A 19,369-nucleotide genomic window follows, 5' to 3' on the forward strand; every position below is an offset into this window, starting at 1 on the left:
AGTCTTCTCAAGGCTGAACATGCCCAGATGGATGGATATCTGAGTATTATAGAGCATACAAGTGATATATTACTCCAATATAAGTAATTATCTAAGCAGTAGCAGTTGTTCCTAATTGTTGGTACCAATACCAGGTGTTTTTTTACTTTGTTTTATTTATTCCATTATGCAATATGCTTAATGCTGAAATGTTCTTTCTAACTCAGTCTTTGAAGTACACTTGGAGAGGAAGCAATTAACCTAATGTTTTTACTTCAAGAAAACGGACAAGCAGGATTTCCTGCCTTACTTTGACAACAATCCTGCAAATACATGTTAAATCAACAGGGCAAAGAACATGATTCATTTTCAGACTTGTGCAATGGCTAAAGGTGGAAACCATATTAGCCCACAGAGGAAAATGATCACTATAAATAACTAAAAGAAGAATAAGAATCAAAGGTAACTCTTTTGGCCAAAGGGAAATAAATGCAAAAATTAGCATTAGCATTAAGCTAATTCAAAAAATCATGAAAGATTTCTGTATTTTAGCATTTTTCTTTCTGAATTAAAGACATGAGGGCTTTGGCATTGTATGGATCTGTTTATTAAATATACACATGCATATGTTCATTCTATTTTTCAGTTTCACTGTAATTTCACAATCATTTTTTTAAAAAACCTAAAATGAGGGCCCTTCTTTACATCAAAAATGGCTCTTGAGGAGCCCTATTAGTGCAATAGAGAAGCAAGACACCTCTGGAAAAAAGCAAAGGTAATAAAGGAGCATCCTGGAAGTCTGGGATTAGAGGCAATACCTTGGAAGTTTAGAGGGGATAGCAACAAAGGGAAGAAATACTTTTATCACCTGTGCATGGACTTTGCTAGTTTTGGGGGCGGGGATGTTGGCTTGTTCACTTGCTTGCTTTGGTGCAGTGTGTTATGTATACTTCTCTGAGCATTGCCAGTTCGGTACTCCGGGGATTTTGTCGTGCAAATACGTGGCTTAGCCTTCTGTGGCACAGACTTCATCTCTGCCTTGTACTCCGTTTCTTGGCCAAGCTGCTTGTCTCTGAGCACCATGAGACTGATTTCTGGAAAGGAACATTAGAGTAGAAAACGGGGGTTTTCAAAGAATGGTTTTGTTTGTCAGAGCTCAAGCCGGACCTTTGTCTGGTATGCAGGTTCTTGGACACTTGAAATGACTTTCAGCCTCCCAGTTTGCCTTTGGAGAAAGGGTATTGCCCAAAAGCAAACTGGTCACATCACAGTAATCACAGTGAGCAGTCCCCTGCCTCGGCTGCTATTTTGTGCCATTTTATGCCCACAGCAGGCTCTCAACATGCCAGACATGTCCACAGATCTGAAAGGTTTGGAGACCACAGGACCACAGATTTTGGCCTCTGGGCAATTGTCCTTTGTGGGCACATGGAACCTTGGAAGAGCAGCAACTGGGCACGCTGACTTCTTGCTTTGTAAAATGTTTATTGCATGTTTAAATTTCCTCTGGTGTAAGTCCCAGGAAGGTTTCTGGTCAGACATAATAAAGGCACGATGTGAAGCTGGGGTGCAGAAAGCATGGTCCTTCTAACATTGTTGGACTGCACCTTCCACTGGCCAGTATATCCAACGGCTGAATGAGTTGAAGCATCTGAGGTTACTGGTTTCTTGTCCCTGATGGAAACAGAGATAGATAGATGGATGGATGGATGGATGGATGGATGGATGGATGGAAGGTTTACATTCCAGATGCCTATAAGCTTCTGAATTCATATTTCGAGCTTTCATGCAGCATGGGAGGAGCCCAGAAGTAAAGGTTGTCTCTGCACTTCCCTCACCCTCCAAAATGCAAAATGCCAAAAGGAAAGAGGTTGAGGTGCATTGTGTCAGCTCCAGTCTGCCCAGTCTGTTCCCCAGAATCCCCCCTAAGCCTGTCTCTGAAGTCACTCTTGCATACCCAGAGACACAGCTGGCATAGTTTTTCTCTGTGAGCCGAGGGGGCATCCCAGACTCAGAGACCCAGGCTCATAAGATGCTGGAGTCTGTGAAACAGAAGAAAACACAGTCCCCAGATAAAATTTTCCATCAAGTGGCCTATGATGAGTCATCCCTCATGTTCTCACCAAAGTCTTGAGTGTCTTCTGAAACACACACGCTTCGGGATCTGTTGTGCATGTGGTGGCATTCCTAGACAAAAGCACGTGATGAGCAGCCCTGATAGCAGGCATCGCTCACGTCTGGCATTATTTCAAAAACCTGCACTTTGATTTCACCTATGGGAGAATTCCCCCCCCCCACAGCCAAGTCCTCACAAGAGTGGCCACGCCTATCAGATAAGCTTGCCAACACTTGTGCTTTTATGGCAGAGGAATTCAAACATTTTCCACCTTCAGGGAACACGAGCCCGTGATGGACCCCACGCATTTGTTTGTTGCAGAGCATTCTGGCCCTCTTATTAGCATGTTCGTATTTATCCCATGTAAAGCAAACTGCTGGCCTGGCAGCCATATCTACCCTCCTGGGATTCCCCATTTGGCCATGCGTCCTTCCCATGCCCCAACCACTTTCCCTTAACCACCCATTATATGGTGGTTTCCAAATTTAGCCCAGTCTGTTTTCCTTTCCATTCTAATAGAATGAAATGCCTCCCACGAAGCTGAGTCACCAGCAAGAAGAACTAACATGTGCTGGGGGAGGGGGAGGTTTTGGCCCCACCCTCTCAGTCTTTGGCTCCACCCACATCTGGAATGACACTTTCAAGAGGGTCTCCAAAAGGGAATCCAGCCCTTTGGCCTATTAAGACTCTCCACTCTGATGCAAATCCCTTGTAAGTACAGTGGACAAAAATGCATCCTAGAATGCAGCAAAAACTCCAGTGAGCACTGGTTTTAATACAATTTTTGCAAATCCATTAGAGTGTCATTTGGTATCAAAGGCAGAGGTAAGGGATCCTCTCCCATAGTCCAACATACTCAGGCAAACCCAATGGCATAGCGATGCTTCTCCTCCTTCCCGGCTGTTAGAATTTCAGTCATCTCCAAATGAAAACAGAAGCCATCGCTGTTGGCAAAGACCTTTGTCTCCTCCTTGTTTGCTGGAAGAATCTGGACCTGGGTGCCTTCCACGTGATCTGGCTCTCTGCTATGCAGACTCCACAAGGACTGGGCTGAGGCCTAGAAATTGTAATGTTTTCAATGACAATCCCACTGTTTCAAAATAACAGCCATTTTTTTTACAGTTAGCGTATGTATCCTGCCTGTCTTTGCCAAATGAAGTGTTGTAGTTGTAGGTATGTGCCACTGCCTTCTTTCACTTTCTTAAAGATCATTAAAAACCAAAAATACTTTTGGAAAAAAATATTATAATAATTGAAACCGGAAAAAGAAAGGAAGCTGCTGCCCTGTCCTGGCTTTGCATGGAAACCGATCCTATAAAACAGTTCTGTAATGTCCTTCAACTGAGGAAAGCGGGAAACAAGAAACAATGCTTTTATTTCCCTGGCATAGCTCTGGACTTGTCAAAAGAAGGACAAATACAAAAAAGAACTCTTTGAATGACTGCTCAACTGATTGTTGTGGCAGTACTTCTCCTCCCTTCTGCCCACAAATTCCTTGTTGCTGCCAAATCTCATGTCTTGGGCTTGGCCTAGAAGGCAGTTTTGAGTGGTAAGATGAGGGAAAGTACACAAATTCCTCCAAACTTTCCCCAAGTCAAGAATGTAAAGTCCAAGAAGTTCTCCTAGGAATAGTCACTCATCAAAATCAAGTTTACTTCTTGCTTTGAGCTGGGTCTGTGCCCTTTTGGCTTCTCAGGATATGCACAATATGGTTATTCAGTATTCACATTTTCCAGCACCGCTGCCCCCTTTTTCCATCTTCTTCCTTCATCCACAAGAGAGATTTTGTGAATTCTGCTTAATTCAACCAGTAGCGTCATTCTGAAAAAGTAGAAGCAAACGTGTTAGGGAAGGGCAGAGTAACAGGATCCCCTTCCACGTGTATTTAGCTTCCCTCATTTTTCATGCCACCTCAAAAGGAAGACCTTTGGTTGGACTTTCTCTCAGGTACATGCTTATAGTATTGCCCTCATATTTTTTGGAGTGCTTCCTCTAATAAGGAATCTCCAAATTTGTCCTGAGGCAAAACTCAGCAGCAACAGAGTAAAATGTAGCTCTCCCTTGAAAAGTATTCCTGCTCTTATGGAACATGTCTGTGTTCTCCTTCAGTGCTCCGCAGATATTTTGTTCAAGCAGGATCCTCTAAACATTTGTTAGTGAAATGTCATTTTGGCAGAATTCAGTGGCTGTTGTGTAAACGTTTGGATTTCTGATGGTGCAAATGAGTCCGGTCTGGTGGACGCCCATGAGACTTGCAAAGCTGCTTGTTCCATAGTGATTTTCACAGAAGCTGTAATTCTGGCCAACAAAGCAGCAGCAATTTTTTACTGCAATAAAATGTTGCTGTTTGAGTGGTGAGGAAAATCTGACAGCCTCAAAATAGAAGAGTGATCTTATCCTGGCCAGTAAATGAGTAATGTTAGTGCCTTTGTTGCAGTAAAGGCAGATTTTCCCAAACTTTATCTTTCGTGCTTGTGGGTGGACCTGCATGTCATCTTGGTAAATATGCTCACATTTGCTGAGATAATATGAAAGCATGTGTGTGCATGTTTGTGTGTGTTGGAGTGAGGATGTGGTATGTCTCCCCTGGAAATCAGCTGGAAGTTGGAGTGCAGGATGCATTCCCACCCTGCCTATTTTCCCCTACAAAATCCTGATTTGAAATATTATAAAATGTCAACATCAGCCGCCTCAGCCTGAGCGCACTCTGGATGCTTTGGCCTACAACTCCCAGGATTCCTGATCTTTGGCCATGCTGGGGGGGGGGGGTGATGGGAATAGTAGTTCAAAAATCGGGAGGGCACTGGTTCAGGGAAGGCAGAACTCCAGTAATAAAAAGCAAGGAGTACATCAACAGCTCACATCAACTTGCTTAATAAGCCAGTTTGAAAGGCTTGGACGAAGAAATGGGCTTTGACCTGGTGTCGAAAGGACCGTAATGTTGGCTCAAGGCCAACACAGCCGTGAAGAAGGGGGGGGGGGGCATTGTCAGGCCGCTGCCACAGGGAAGGTTCCCCTTCCTCTGGGCGTGCAGAGCACCAGTGGTGCTTGGAGAAGATCCTGAGGCATGGCAGGTACTCTGTGTAGGAAGAAATACTCTTATTACTACTATGGCATTGCATTTCTATCCCACCCTTTTCCCCCTTTGTGAGGATCCCACAGCTCCATTTTATCCTCAGAACAACAGACCTGTGGGGTAGGCTAGGCTGAGAGTGAGCAACTGGCCCAAAGTCACCCAGTGAGCTTCAGGGTTCAGTGGGGACTAGACCATGGATCTCCCAGGTTCCCAGTCTCACCACTACAGCGCACCGGCCCTTGCACATGGTAGGGCCCCAGCCACTTAGAGTCTGACCTCTTTCAGCCAAGGGCAGAATTCTGTTCCAGTCCTCCAGGGGCTGCATTGCCCTGGCGGGTCGGGCCAAAGGGAAAACTGGGTGGAGCCAAAGGAAAAAAACGGGTGGGATGAAAAGTACAAACATACCTACGCACTGTAGCTTAAAGTCCTCCCTGCCAGTAAGCACAGTCTAGGGACAAAGGTGTCCAGTCTGTTTCCTGCATTTCTCACCTAATGTGAATCTGTGTGTGTGTGTGTGTGTGTGTGTGTGTGTGTGTGTGTGTGTTATTGTAAAGACCATCTTGGCTTTTGTTACTCTGTCTTATCTGGGAGTTCGGACATTCCTCCTGCCATGCCTCAGACAAATTGCACGGCCACCGTGGAGTGATTTGGAAATCTGCACGATTGACTTGCAATGTTTTGGCCACAGCACAGTGTCCCGGATCACGTGAATACGCTCTGCAGGGAGAAACTGGAAGTCTAGCACATTCCTTTCTGGTGACACAGCTGTGTCAGGAGGAGAGGCCGCTGCAGTTGCCGCAGGAACAGAGTTTTGCTCTTAAAAATGCCCAAACTGTGGAAGTTTTGAAAACAAATCCGTACAACTGCTGTTGAGAGAAGCGGAAATAAAATGTGTCAAGACACGCACAAAGCTGTGCAGTTTACTTGAGCTCTTGGCAGGAAAAGCAACATATTAGTAGTATCTTATCAGCCAGCTTTCCCCAGTCTGGTGCCTTCCAGTTATGCTGGGCTGCAACTCCCATCATCCCCAGACAGAATAGTTACTGGGCTTGGAATAAGCAAGCTTCAGGGCAACACCAGCACAAAAAGTCCTGATGTCTGTTCTGAGCTGAGATCCTTGTTCCAAGATAAACATCTCCTTCTTTCTTCCCGTTCTCCATGGCGTCCCAGATCAAAATGCCTTCTTGATTCCCCAGGGCTTAGCCTATATTTCAGCCTAATGCATCTTGATTTAACTTTTGGAGGAGCAAGGAGGCCCTCTGTTTATTTACTGAAACCACTTTGGCTTGTTCCTAAAAAGCTTTCAGCAATCAGTGATGAGTCAAAGCTTTGATAGGTAACCCAAGGTTATCCTCCCATCGAATTACGAAGAAAACAGTGGACCGTGTTCGTTGTGATGTGATTCTGCCGTGAACCTTTCCGTACGAGATACAAGTCATTAGCTCCGTGACGTGACAGTGACTGAGTGCCCACATTAAAGGGATGGGTATTGTGCTTTAACCAGAAGGCTAGCTTTGATGTTTGGGGCTGGATGCTTATTGGATGGACAGGCACACAAGTCCCAGTGGATGACCTGATGCCTTCAGGTGACACGAGCTAGCTACAAAATCTTCCCTGCAATTTGGGACAATCATGGGCCGGGGAGCTAATCGCACAGGAAAAACTGGCCTTTTTCCCAGAGAGCCTTTGTCCATCCTTCTTTTATATAATAAGTTTTATTTAAATTATAATTCTAAAAACAAACAAAACAAAACAAGAACACTAAAAACAACATCAATCATCAAAAACATCAGGCCTGCTGGTCAGCCCCCACATCCTTTCCTTCTGATAACTTAAAAACATATTTAAATCTATATGAAGTCCCGTTTCGCTAGCCAATAATAAAAAGAGTCCCAAGTTTGAGAGAAGTTTCCAGAGAGCCTTTGTAGGGTTCTTATCTAGGGGAAAACTTATCTAGGGGAAAACAGAGGAGGTCTATGAGAAGGCATTCGAGCTTACTATGCCCTCTAGGGGGTTGAAGCCTGCCTTGGGCAGAGTGAAGGCCTTGCTTCATGTGTCTTTTTGTCTAGAGACTGGTTCAGTATTGTTGGATTATTCAGAAGCCTTCTCTTCTGCTTTTTCCCCCTTTTCCACCTTTAGGAGCAAGCGGACAAAATGTCTCTCAAAAAAGAAGGTGCACACAAGAAATGGGCTGCCTTGAAGGAGAAACTGGGACCTCAGGACTCCGATCAGACAGAGGCCAACCTGGAAAATGCAGAGCCGGAACTTTGCATCCGCCTTCTGCAAATCCCTTCCGTGGTGAACTACTCGGGGCTCAAAAAGAGGCTGGAGAGCAGCGACGATGGCTGGATGGTCCAATTTCTGGAGCTCTGTGGGCTGGATCTGCTCCTAGAAGCCCTGGACAGACTCTCCGGCCGGGGGGTCTCCAGAATTTCCGATGCCTTGCTTCAGCTGACGTGCATCAACTGCGTGCGAGCAGTCATGAATTCGCAGAAGGGCATCGAATACATCGTGAGCAACGAAGGCTACGTCAGGAAACTTTCCCAAGGTGGGAGCAGGTCGTCTCATCCATGCATGGGCACTCCGATCTTGTTCTCCCCCGTTTCCATGGCATTTTAAAGCTGCAGTCTCATTCACACTTCCTAAGTAGTCTTTTCCATTGAAGTCAGTGGGGCTTGTGAGTGCACCTGCTCAGGCTACCTGCTGCAAGGCTGCACTCTGAAGCACTTGGATGTGTGTTCAGGGAAGACCCATTGAAATCAATGGCATTTATCTCTGAATCGGTCTGCCTCAATCACATCTGGAAATGCGTGGCCAGGTCATTTTCCCACCACTAAGGCACGGCTGTTAGTGGTGCAGGTTTTGGTGTGGGGCTTTACTCCTTTGTCCTCTGTTGTGGTCCCAATTCAGATCATGGAGCACACTTGTCCTCTGCATGCTGTTTTCCCCAGTGCAAACATCAGGGCTATCCCTCACCCCCCACCAGGATCGGAAAGGGTGGCCAAGGGTTCAAGAACGGTGGCCGGATTGCAGGGAAAGCAGTATGAGGCAAGGCTGAGGGAACCGGGTCTTTTCAGCCTGGAGAAGAGGAGACTCTGTTGGCAACATGAGGGGGTGCCACATGGAGGTGGGTGGAGACCTGTTTTCCCCTGCAGAGGAGGGCAGGACGTGCTCCAACGGAGCCAAGCTCAGGGAGCCAAGGTTCAATTTGGAGGGCAGGAACTACCTCCTGACAGTTAGGACCCCAAGGGTAGGCTTCCACAGGAGGTGAGAGTGTTCAAGGATAGGCTGGACATGCACATGGTAGGCATGTCATGAGCGGAGTCAGCTGGAGCCGGGGGGGTCAGACTAGATGGCCCAGGGGACCCCTTCTGACTCGCTCTGTTTCTGTGTTTCTAAGTTCGCATTTCACCCCACACTCTCACACCCACATCCCTATCCAGACCAGGGGCCCAGGATCTGCAATTTGACCAGCTATCCATGCCATTGACAATTTCATGAGTGGCACCTCATTTTATTTGGCTCTTTGTGGTTGTCTTGGGGATGCAGCTGTCCAAGCCAGCTGACCTTGGTGTGTTCTCCCACCCTGTCCCATCTCTGCAGCACTCGACACCTCGAACGTCATGGTCAAGAAGCAAGTTTTTGAACTCCTGGCTGCACTGTGCATTTATTCTGCTGAGGGACACGCCCTGGCTTTGGACGCCCTGGACCATTTCAAGGCAAGTAGAGCATCAAAGGTCAAATGAAGTGAAGCGAGTGGGATGGTGTAACTGGTGTCCTGCAGCAGCAGGGGGTTGGACCCGATGGCCTTCACGGCCCCTTCCAATTCTGCTATTCTGGGGTTCTAGGATCCTAAGCACATGCATTCAGGGATGCTGAAATAGAAGAAAGACCTGCTGAATCTGACCATCAAGCTTGTCAACATATACTCTTCTGCAGTGGCCAACTGTCGGGCCAGCAGCAAGGATAGGCATGGCTGGGCACCCGCCAAGAATCACTCCTCCCACTCACCACCCAGCGTCCTACCTAGCCACGCAAGCAAGCAGGAGGTCGCAGTGATGGGAAAGGCAGTGAAGAGCTCCTGGTCACCATAGCCGGCCTAGTGAAGGTCTCTTGCCCACGGGCTCTCCAAAGCCGGGAGCCAGCTGCTTCTGACAAGCCCAGAAAGAGGGCTTGACACCAGCTGCCCATTTCCTGTTCTTGCACTCCAGGCACTGGTTGGTGTTCACTAGCGTCCAACCTCTGAGGCTGCAAGTAAAGTGTAGCTCTCAGGGCTAATATTCTTGGAAAGATTTATTTCATCCTCTTCTGAAACCAGTGAAGGCCTTGTTTGCATGTGCGGCAGAATGAGATGGAAACAGCACTTGCAGGTTGCCTAGGTGGAAGGCCTTTTCTGGATTTCCACTTGCAATTTTTTTAAAAATAAGCAATACCCAAAGACAGAAGTTAGAAAGGTTCTATTCTTCTATTCCCATTTTGCTAGTTGTCTGCTTGCAGGGAGGTTATGCTTCTTTTCACCGTGGGGGAACATTCCAGAAATGTGTACAGTTCCCATCCTCCTACGATCTGAAGAAGCATTTTATGTTTTCCTACATCATTCCCGCCTCATAATTTATTTATTATTTATTTATTTAGGGGATTTATATGCCATTCTTTGCAAAAGCCTCAGTGGGTCATAATGCCACATGTGTGGGTCTAAGCTCGTGGCCGTTGTTAGCCAACTTGTAGAAGAGAGTTCCATAAGTGAAAGTGGCACCGTGAAGAACTACTGTCTTTTGCCTGTCCAGAACTGACTGCCCCAAATTCTCATGGTTTAGCAGTGACTAGCTGTGTTCACACAGCGTAACAAATGGGCCTGCATAGTTAGCATGATTTGCCGTTTTTTATCATGGCAGTCAAGTCATTTCTTCTTTATCTTAGTTACCATCCTCCCTGCTCAGTCCTCCCACCTGGTGGCATGTACCCCATCAGTCACTGCACCTGAAACTCAATCCCAGCATGCATCACTTCCTGCCTGTGGCACCTGCCTCTTCCTTGTCGGTCCACATGTACAGGCTAGATGGCTGGAACAGCTCCTGCAGTTGCCACTTTCTCCGAAGGATTCTGTGTTTGTTACATACCAGGAACATCAAAGCCGTGATCTTGGGTTAAGACAACACAACAAGCCATGGTGATACAAAGAAACAATAGAACAAACCATTGTTTCTTATTTCTGGTTTCTAAAGATCAAACTTACCATAGGGAAATACCATGATCAGGTTCAGACAACACAGCAGCAGACCATCAGTGGTAAAAAACCACCGTGGTTTGTGTTGTCAGAACCCAGCCACTGTCTACACTAGAGATTGATTGATTGATTGATTCATATCCTGCCTTTTTCCTACAAAGAGCTCAAGGCAACTTACATTTCCTCCTCCATCTTATCCCCACAACAACAACCCTGTGAGGTAGGTTGGGCTGAGAGTCTGTGACTGGCCCAAAGTCACCCAGCTGGCTCCGTGGCTGAGCGGGGACTCGAACCCGGATCGCCTGAGTCCCAGTCCCAGCTCTTAACCACTGCACCACACTGGCTCTCCAGGCCTGTGGAGAGAATGCAGAATGCCAGGCCTGTGGGTTCCCATCTGGTCCTCCAGTGTCCCCAGATGGCCACACTCCCATGCCCTGGACCCACCCCCTTTCCTTCAGCCACTGCCTACTTGGTGATTTCCTGGCTAAGGTGCTGTTTTCCCCCATTCTAAATGGTTGAAATTACCCCCTTAAGGCTCAGTTGCTGGCAGTAACTGGTAAGAACTTCAAGTGTGAGTAATTTTATCTTTGTCCTCACATCTATTCCTTTGACCACTGGATTGTGCCCCCAAGAGCATCTCCAGAATGGGATTCAGCCCTTGGTGTCAAAGAAGTGGAATTTGAGTTGAAGGTAGAAGCAGAAATAGCGGATCCGTCATGTGGAATGAGGAGGAGACCGTAGATCAGTGGTGGAGGACATGCTTTGTATGGAAGAAGGCCCCAGGTTGAGTCCCCAACAACCTCAGTGAAAAAAATAAGGTGGCACATGGTGAGAACATATCTGGCTTCCTGGAGAGCAGACCATATTGCATAGGGTTCCAGCATCTCTCCACCCAGGGCTCTGGCATTTTTCCATCGCTGTCTTCAGCCTTGATTTGGAGATAAAGCCTCTTCATTTTCACAGAGTGTGAAAAACCAGCAGTATCGGTTCAGCGTCATCATGAACGAGCTCTCGGCCACAGACAATGTGCCCTACATGATCACGCTGCTCAGTGCCATCAACGCAGTCATTTTGGGAACGGAAGAGCTGCGAGCGAGGACGCAGCTGCGGAACGAGTTCATTGGTAAGCGCAGTGGCCTGCTTGGATCTTCCACTGTTCGAGGTCAGTCACTGACCTGGGCTGAACAAAGGGTTTTAGCTGTTGCCGATCCTTCTTTGAGTAGACCCACTGAAATGAATGGGACTTAAATTGGACTAGCACTGGATCTAGTCCCAGTGTGGTGTACAGTGGTACCTCGGCTCACGAACACCTCGGTTCACGACCAAATCGGGTTGCGAACAAAAATGTCATAAAAATTTGGACTAAGGGCACGAACTCCGCATTGGGTGGCGACCACGATCGCGGCCATCTCCCTACCCCACCCCCCAAGTGGGGAGATGGCCATGAGCACGGCTACACTTGTGCAGGGAAGACAGGCGTGATCACGGTTGTGCCCGGGGGTGGGGGAGATGGCCGAGATCGCGCCCGTCTTTCCTGCACAAGTGCAACTGTGATCTCGGCCATCTCCCCCACAGCACAATTGTGCCTGTCTCCCCCCCCCCAGCCCACCTGCGATCGCACCCATCTGCCCTCCAGCACACCCACAATTGCACCCATCTCTCCCCCTCCCCCGCCGTCTATGGCCGCGATCGCAATTGCACTTGTGCAGGGATGATGGGCGCGATCGCGGTCGTGCTGGGGTGGGGGAGATGGCCGCACTTGTGCTCGGGGTGGGCGGGGGGAGATGGCCACAGTCTTTGTTGTTCTTTGTCATTTGCTTCAGATTTTTCTGATTTAAAAAAATGGTTACAGAATGGATTAACTTTATTGACATCAAACCTTATGGGGAAATTTGACTTAGCTCATGACCAATTTGGGTCATGACCAGAGTCCTGGAACAGATTAAGTTTGTGAGCCACTGTAATTGTTTGTGAACCACTGTAATTGTTTGCAGAGAGCCACCTGGCTCGTAACCTTTTAAAAAGGTTTGGTTATCTTTGCTTTTATGTCCAGCATTTCTTGACTGGAACTGAGATCAGCTGCAATGGTTTACCCCCAAAGAATCCCGAGAGGCAGACTGGGCTGAGAGCTAGTGACTGGCCAAAAGTCGCCCAGCGCGCATCATAGCTGAGTGGGAACCAGAATTCCCCAAGATTTCCCAAGCCCCAGCCCAGCTCTTTAACCACTACTCCACATTGCCTCTGTGCACTGAAGTGAGAACCTTGCTTATCCATGAATGCATCAGCTTTTCAAGTATGTTTCCATTTTTGCACATTGCATTGCAATTTCTAGCTGCATGTCTATTTCAGAAACGGTCCCTTTCCCCGCTTTCTGGTAGCAACTTCCATCACTTGGCAAAGAGCATGTTTCATTCTAGGAAGGCACAGTCCTGTGCAAGGCTAGCTGGCTGGAGCAAGCTGGGAGTTGTAGGCCCTTTATGGGCTAAACTGGCATAGGGTTGCACCCTTAATGAATCCTAAATTCACAGTCAATCTTTTCTTTTCCTTTCATTTGCTACTTCCAGGTCTCCAGTTGTTGGATTTGTTAACTAAGCTGCGGTGAGTTATTTATCAATTTGATACAGGTTCTGCATGTATCTATGCCTTATTTGCAAGACTCTGTCATTTCAGTCATCCCTATTCATTATTAATTTTGGTTTGATGAGTCTGTATTAACAAGAGAAACCAAAACACCTTTCTCTGGCTTGCAAATTTGCCTGCAGAGTTTGCTAAGGTGTTTAAAGTAGGCTCTTTGAAGACGGAGGGCGGGGAAACATCTTTCAGCATGAGGACAAAATTCAGTTTTGAGAAGCTCTCCAGGCTCCCTTTCCAGTAATGGGTGGAGCTGAAGGTGAAAGGGGAGGCACTGAAGGCCAAAGAGATGTACCAAAAGTATTCAAAAATGTTAGTGTATTGTAGCTTAATACTAAGTGTAACTAAGCTTTAAGAGGGACATTTCAACCTTTTAGTATAATCACTGGTCAGTAGCTTGGAAAAAAAGGCAAGTGATGGGAGACATGATAGAGGTGTTCAAAATTAGGCATTTTGTGGAGAAAGGGGAGAGGGAAATGTTTTTCCTCCCTCCCGTAATTCTAGAGCCCTGTGGGGTGATCTCATGAGGCTCATTGGTGGGAGATTCAGGACAGATAAAAGGAAAGGACTTGTTTCACATAAGGCAGAGTTAAACAGTGGAATTCACTGTCACGGGATGTAGAGATGACCACCAATTTGGACAGCTTAAAAGATGACTGGACTCTGCTGCCAGAGGCAATATGCCTGCAGATTCCCATAGCTGAGGAACTTGGATAGGGGAACTCTTCTCCTGCAGGCAGCTGTTTAGCCTCCGTGTGGACAGAGTGCTGGACTGGATGGGCCTTTGGTCTGATCCAGCAGGGCTTTTTGATGTACTTATGGGAACTCTGGAGGAGCTGAATGGGACCCCAGGTCCAGTGTTCCCCATCCCCGATTTAATGATGTGTACTTTACCAACTCAGTGCAAACACAGGAATAAAGGGGCTTGGGAACTGCTACGGTTTAGAGGAATCTGCTTCCACCAGTTTGACTGTAAACAGAAATGAATTGATACTATTTTGTTTTTAATTGAGGATCATGCTAATTTCTACCCTTGTGGGCTTTGTGCAGAGACATCGAGGATGCAGACCTATTTATCCAATGTGAGACCTTTGAGGAGGCCAAATCTGAGGATGATGAGGAGCTGTTGAAGATATGTGATGGGATTGACATGAGCAATCATCACGAGGTTTTCTCTTGTCTGTTCAACAAAGTGAGCAGGGTCCTCTTTTTTAATGCAGCTTTTCTTATGTGTCGCCGTGTGTTTTTAACGTTTCTGTCTCCTGTGCCAAAGAACTCAAACTTACTCATACTCGTGAACAGTTATCAAGCAATAAGTGGATGCAAGGCTGCACGACCAAATTGAAAACCAGATGAAATAGAAAAGATATCCAAACGCAAAAGGCTGCAGCAGCCCAGGCAGTACCAACACTATCCGTTTGCTGTTGCCCAAGGTTTTCTTTACAGCCATGTTTTAACCAGAGATCCAAAGACAATTCAGGGCATGATCCAGTGGGGAGGCCCAGGATGCCCTGAACCAGAGGATTGCAGGCATTCTGTACATGGTGAGGGGAGTGTGGAGGTGAGCTTTGCTCCTGCAGTCCTCCTGCCCCTCCAGTCAGATGGTTTCGGCTCCTCGTGGCAACACTTCAGATGGAGAGGGAAGGAGGTTGGAGTGCTACCAGGATATGTTGCATCCTGGTGAGCCCAGTCCCCGCCCTCCTCCAGATGTTATCTTTACCCTCTTTGAAGTTACTCATAGGAGCTCCCAGCAGCACACAGCTTGGTTCCTTCTGCAGCAGCTGCAAGGCAGAGGGAGAGGAAGGATCCAAGCACAGACCCTTAGCTCTGAGGCTGAAGGTCTTCTTTGTCATCAGACCTGTGAGTCCGAAAAATCCTGTGGCCTCCCAGATGTTGTCTAGGCCTTACTTCTAGCTCTGTGCAGAGCTAGACATTAATAAGGGATATGAGGGTTGCCCTAGAAGCAAACATGGCAAAACTGAGGCTGTCCTACCTGGAGTATATCATGAGAAGGCAAAATTCCCTGGAGAAGACAGACATGCGAGGAAAAGTTGAAGGCAGAAGAAGAAGGGGAAAATTAAGTAGGAGATGGACCAACTCCTTAAAGGGAGCCACAGCCCTGAATTAAGAACAGCTGAGCAGGGATGTCATGAATAGGACATTCTGGGGGATTTCTGTTCAAAGGGTCACCAGAAGTCCGCGATGACTTGACAGCACATCAGAACAACAACATGAGCATTATCAGGTGACGCTTACTTAATATCCAATATTCCACCCAGTATGGGAATTCCCTGCCTCCCTCCATAAGAACTTCCCCGAAATGGTGTCACTGGGCCAAAAACAGTTCCACAATCCTGAACTAAAGGATTCCCCATTTTTAACAAAGCATCCTGTCGCAAGCTACGGCACATGTACTTCTGCATGTTAGAATGATGCCCCCAAGTGGCAGCTGCTTGTACTCCCTCTGTGATGTGCTGTAAAAGCTGAAAAGTTTTTGGAGCTCTTCCTGGCAGTGGGTTTGCACTGGTAGTGGAAATGCAGTTCCTGTTTTGTCAGTTTCTGTTTCCTGCCTTTGGAGACCAGTATAATGTGAGGCCTTGGGTGTCTGCAGGCTGGAAATTGTAATATAAGGCAATCCTTTCCAGTCCTCAAAAGAAGCGCTATGCAGGTGAGGTTTGCTGCCAGATACGGCCAAAAAGCGATCTGGTTTGAAATGTGTATTTGTTGGGGAGTGTTGCTGGTGAGTAAAAATAATCCATAAGCACAGAGAGATCTATCAGAATCTAATTTATTAATCCTAATAATTCTAATTCATGGCATTGCATCAGTTGTGCATAAAATGCGATCTTGGTGCCTTGCTCACAGTCACACTGCATCAACATGGCCATTTATCCTGTGAGCCTCACACGCCTGTTGTTCGGACATGAGCTCTTATGCACATGCACCTTTACCCTGTACGAGTGCATGGAAAAACACAGTGGTTGCTTCTGCACTGGGAAACCGGATTGGCGATTGCATCTCTTACCCGTGGGGCTTAACCGCGCCGCTCTGTGCTTGGAATAGCATTGAATCAGTGCTAGAGTTGGAGTCACTGCCATATAAAGTTTATTGAAGATACAGAAAGTGTTCAACTCCCTAAATGGTTTTTAAATTCTGACATTTTTAATTGTTTTAATCATGTCTGCATTGTTTTATTCTTTCATGCATTTTTGTTAACCATGCAGAGAGCCCATATTGAGTAGTGTATAAATGAAATAAAGATGATGATGAAGAAAAGAGTTTAATTTGTAGGTGCCCTTTGTATCTTTCAGGTGAGCCGCTTCCCAGTCTCTGTCCAACTGCTGTCTATTCTCCAGAGCCTCTTGCATCTTGAACCCTCTCATCGCTCCAGCCTTTTGTTGTGGGAATCTTTGGAAATCTTAGTAAACAGAGCTATCTTGCTTGCCAGTGACAGTAAGATTTGTTTTATTCATTTAAAATATTTCTTGGCCAGCATTCAGCGTGGAACACCCCCCTCCCTACAAGTTACATATGACAGTAGAACTTACATAATAAAAACCTCAAAATAAGGGACAGGAGTGATCATACTTTAATAAACACTGGCAACTTACACCAATGTAATGCAAACCCTGTGAAACACAATTGCAGCTACAACACAGTCAGATAACCAGTCTTTTCAGCACAGTGTAATCGATGGTACAGGGCATACCAAAATACTGACTCAGTGGGTTCACACGATACAATAACCCATACCTAGGACTGAGTATGGGGCATCACGGAGCCAGACCCTGTTGCTGAAACAGCTGAGATAACAAACCATGGTGAACAATCAGCCCAGCAATAAACCATGAGTTCTCTGGATGGGTCCTCATGGTTAACAAGCCATGGCTTGGAAGCACAGCCAGGTTCAGACAACGAGGTAACTCACATTTCAACAGCAACCCACATTCAACCCAGACACAACCCTAGAGTGTGGATTCGCACCTGTTATGAACACAGTCTGTGTTATACTTAATCCCAAACATATAGGCATTGGTGTGGCTGAATTGACAATGGTGTTTCAGGTAAGTTTATTTTTAAAAGGATATTCAACACAGGAGGAAATGTCCTGAAAAATATCACCCTGTGGTGATGTTTCCCCACATACCATGTTAAACTTCCCATTAATCTACTAGATCCTATTTTACTTGAGGGGAACAAAGCACCCTTTCCTTCACTCAGCATTACGATTTAAGAGCCAAAAGGATGTGAAGGAATCTTCTTCCAAGAAAGACAGCCTGGCTTATTCCATGCCATCTCTTACCTCACCTCTGGCTACTTTGCAAGCTGCAGAGCAAGCAACAGATCCTCTCACAAGGCACACAGGCCCACCAGTGATGTAAGAGTGAGGGAAAATACCGGTGCAACAGCTCACGCTTCCTCTGTTTTATACCCTGACCCTTGCTTCCTCCACAGTGCTTAAAGCGCCACATGCTTGCACCTGAGGAAACTTTTCTGGGTCGAATCCATGTGTCTCTCCCATGGAATTCCTGCAGAATGCAACTGCGCACGTTGGACCCTCGTGTCACACGTCGTGATGGCAAGAAGTGCTGGGTCTTACACATTGTCATGTCAACTGGGAGCGCACTTAACAGCCCACTACAATACCCATTGTGCACCTTCCTCACAAGGAGCCGCAGAGCTCCTAAAGCATCTGCCTATAATAATGAAAGAACACGTCTGTCTGTCTGTCCATCTCTCGGTCCATCACTGCCCCAGTGTCCGGACTGTGAAGCACCTGAAACTTGGTGTGGATGCTCAAGGGCATTGAGGTATCCACCTCAGAATTATTACGTTTTTAAAGTGCATGAATAAATATCACTGCATGTCTAGTGCATCTGTATGGTTGAAACCTGCAGCAACATTGTCAGCCACCTGAGGAAAACCTCCACAACTGGTGTGTATTCTGGCAGTCAGTACAGTTAGAAGAGAGAGCAAATGCCAAGGCTGGGGGCACAGTGGTAGCCTGCCCCCTCCCTCCTCTCTGGAGCAGCCCCTCTTCAAGATGGGGGGCCCTTGGGGTGCAGCACAGCAGGGGCCATGCCAAGGGGGGCCATCAGACACCAACTCCAACAGCCCTGTAAGCTGCTTGAAGGTTTTGGTGTTTCAAATGTTGGGCTTTTCTTAGCTGAGCTGAGTCCCCTTGCCGGTAGCTCAATGATTAAAGCTTGTCTAACATCCATGGAGGGATGCAGGTGGCGCAGTGGTTTAAACCGCTGTGCTGCTGGGCTGGTGGATCGAAAGGTCGCCGGTTCGAATCTGCACAACGGGGTGAGTTCCCGTTGCTCCGTCCCAGCTCCTGCCAACCTTGCAGTTCGAAAGCATGCAAATGCAAGTAGATAAAAAGGTACCATTTGGTGGGCAGGTAACAGCGTTCTGTGCACCTCTGTGTTTAGTCTTGCCGGCCACATGACCACGGAGACTGTCTGCGGACAAACGCTGGCTCCCTCGGCTAGGAAACGGAGATGAGCACCGCCCCCTAGAGTCAGGCATGACTGGACTTCACGTCAAGGGGAAACCTTTACCTTTAACATCCATGGACCCATGTGAAAGGATGGGGCACTTGGCTCTGCTGAACTGACCTGCAGAGACTGTCCCCAATTTTCCCTCTTGCAGCTCTTGACCAGTGTCGGATTCCTATATTGACAAAGGAGGCGGATTTGAACTAGCTTTAAGTTCGCTCTGAGCCTCCCCTTCTTTCCAGTTCTTCCCACACTCCCGTGTGCTCTTTTGCAGTCCAAGGCAACAGCGTGGAAGAGGTCATGGAGAGGCTGCTGTCCATCAAGAAGTGCCCGAAGAGAAGAAATTCAAACTCCAGAAGAGCCTCTGGCCAGGTGACTGAGAGCACTCAGACCAGCGAAGATGTGGGGGAAGTTCCCAGCACCCGTGCTCCTCCGGCGACCCCCTGCTCCAACCCGCCACGTGCTTCAGAGCCACCAAACGTGGCTGAGGACATCACGCCAGCCCAGGGGCTGCCCTGCTCGGCTTCGCCAGGGCAAACTGCGACTCCACCGGCTGTTCCTCCACCGCCGCCGCCACCTCCCCCTCCTCCTCTCCCTGGAGCACCACTGCCGCCACTGCCGCCCCCTCTCCCTGGCATGGCGCCACCTCAGGGTCCAGCCCAGCCCGGCATGGGGGGAATCCCCCCTCCTCCCCCACTGCCGGGAGTGCCAGCTGCACCCCACGCTCCACCCCTACCTGGCATGGAGGGAATCCCTCCTCCTCCTCCTCTGCCAGGCATGCCGCCACCACCTCCACCTTTACCTGGCATGACAGGTATCCCTGCTCCTCCCCCTCTGCC

At 47.6% G+C, this 19,369-nt stretch overlaps 1 protein-coding gene across 2 annotated transcripts in view; it reads left to right on the forward strand.

The window, feature by feature from the left end:
* The window catches only part of INF2 (inverted formin 2), a 40,699-nt gene extending 22,701 nt beyond the window's left edge, over window positions 1-17,998 (forward strand). The window contains exons 2-7 of one of the 2 annotated variants that reach the window (XM_044436075.1): window positions 7,311-7,719; window positions 8,775-8,890; window positions 11,362-11,521; window positions 12,963-12,996; window positions 14,080-14,221; window positions 16,341-17,998. In XM_044436075.1, coding sequence (XP_044292010.1) covers window positions 7,326-7,719; window positions 8,775-8,890; window positions 11,362-11,521; window positions 12,963-12,996; window positions 14,080-14,221; window positions 16,341-16,598 — 1,104 coding nt within the window. In that variant the 5' untranslated portion in view covers window positions 7,311-7,325 and the 3' untranslated portion in view covers window positions 16,599-17,998. Of the gene's footprint in view, window positions 1-7,310; window positions 7,720-8,774; window positions 8,891-11,361; window positions 11,522-12,962; window positions 13,001-14,079; window positions 14,222-16,340 lie in introns of those variants that run through there. The other variant, XM_044436076.1, reaches the window with a different exon arrangement.
* Window positions 17,999-19,369: the final 1,371 nt, after the last annotated feature.

The sequence above is a fragment of the Varanus komodoensis genome, unplaced genomic scaffold (assembly GCF_004798865.1).
Source record: "Varanus komodoensis strain SLA01 unplaced genomic scaffold, ASM479886v1 scaffold3, whole genome shotgun sequence".
Classification (NCBI taxonomy): domain Eukaryota; kingdom Metazoa; phylum Chordata; class Lepidosauria; order Squamata; family Varanidae; genus Varanus; species Varanus komodoensis.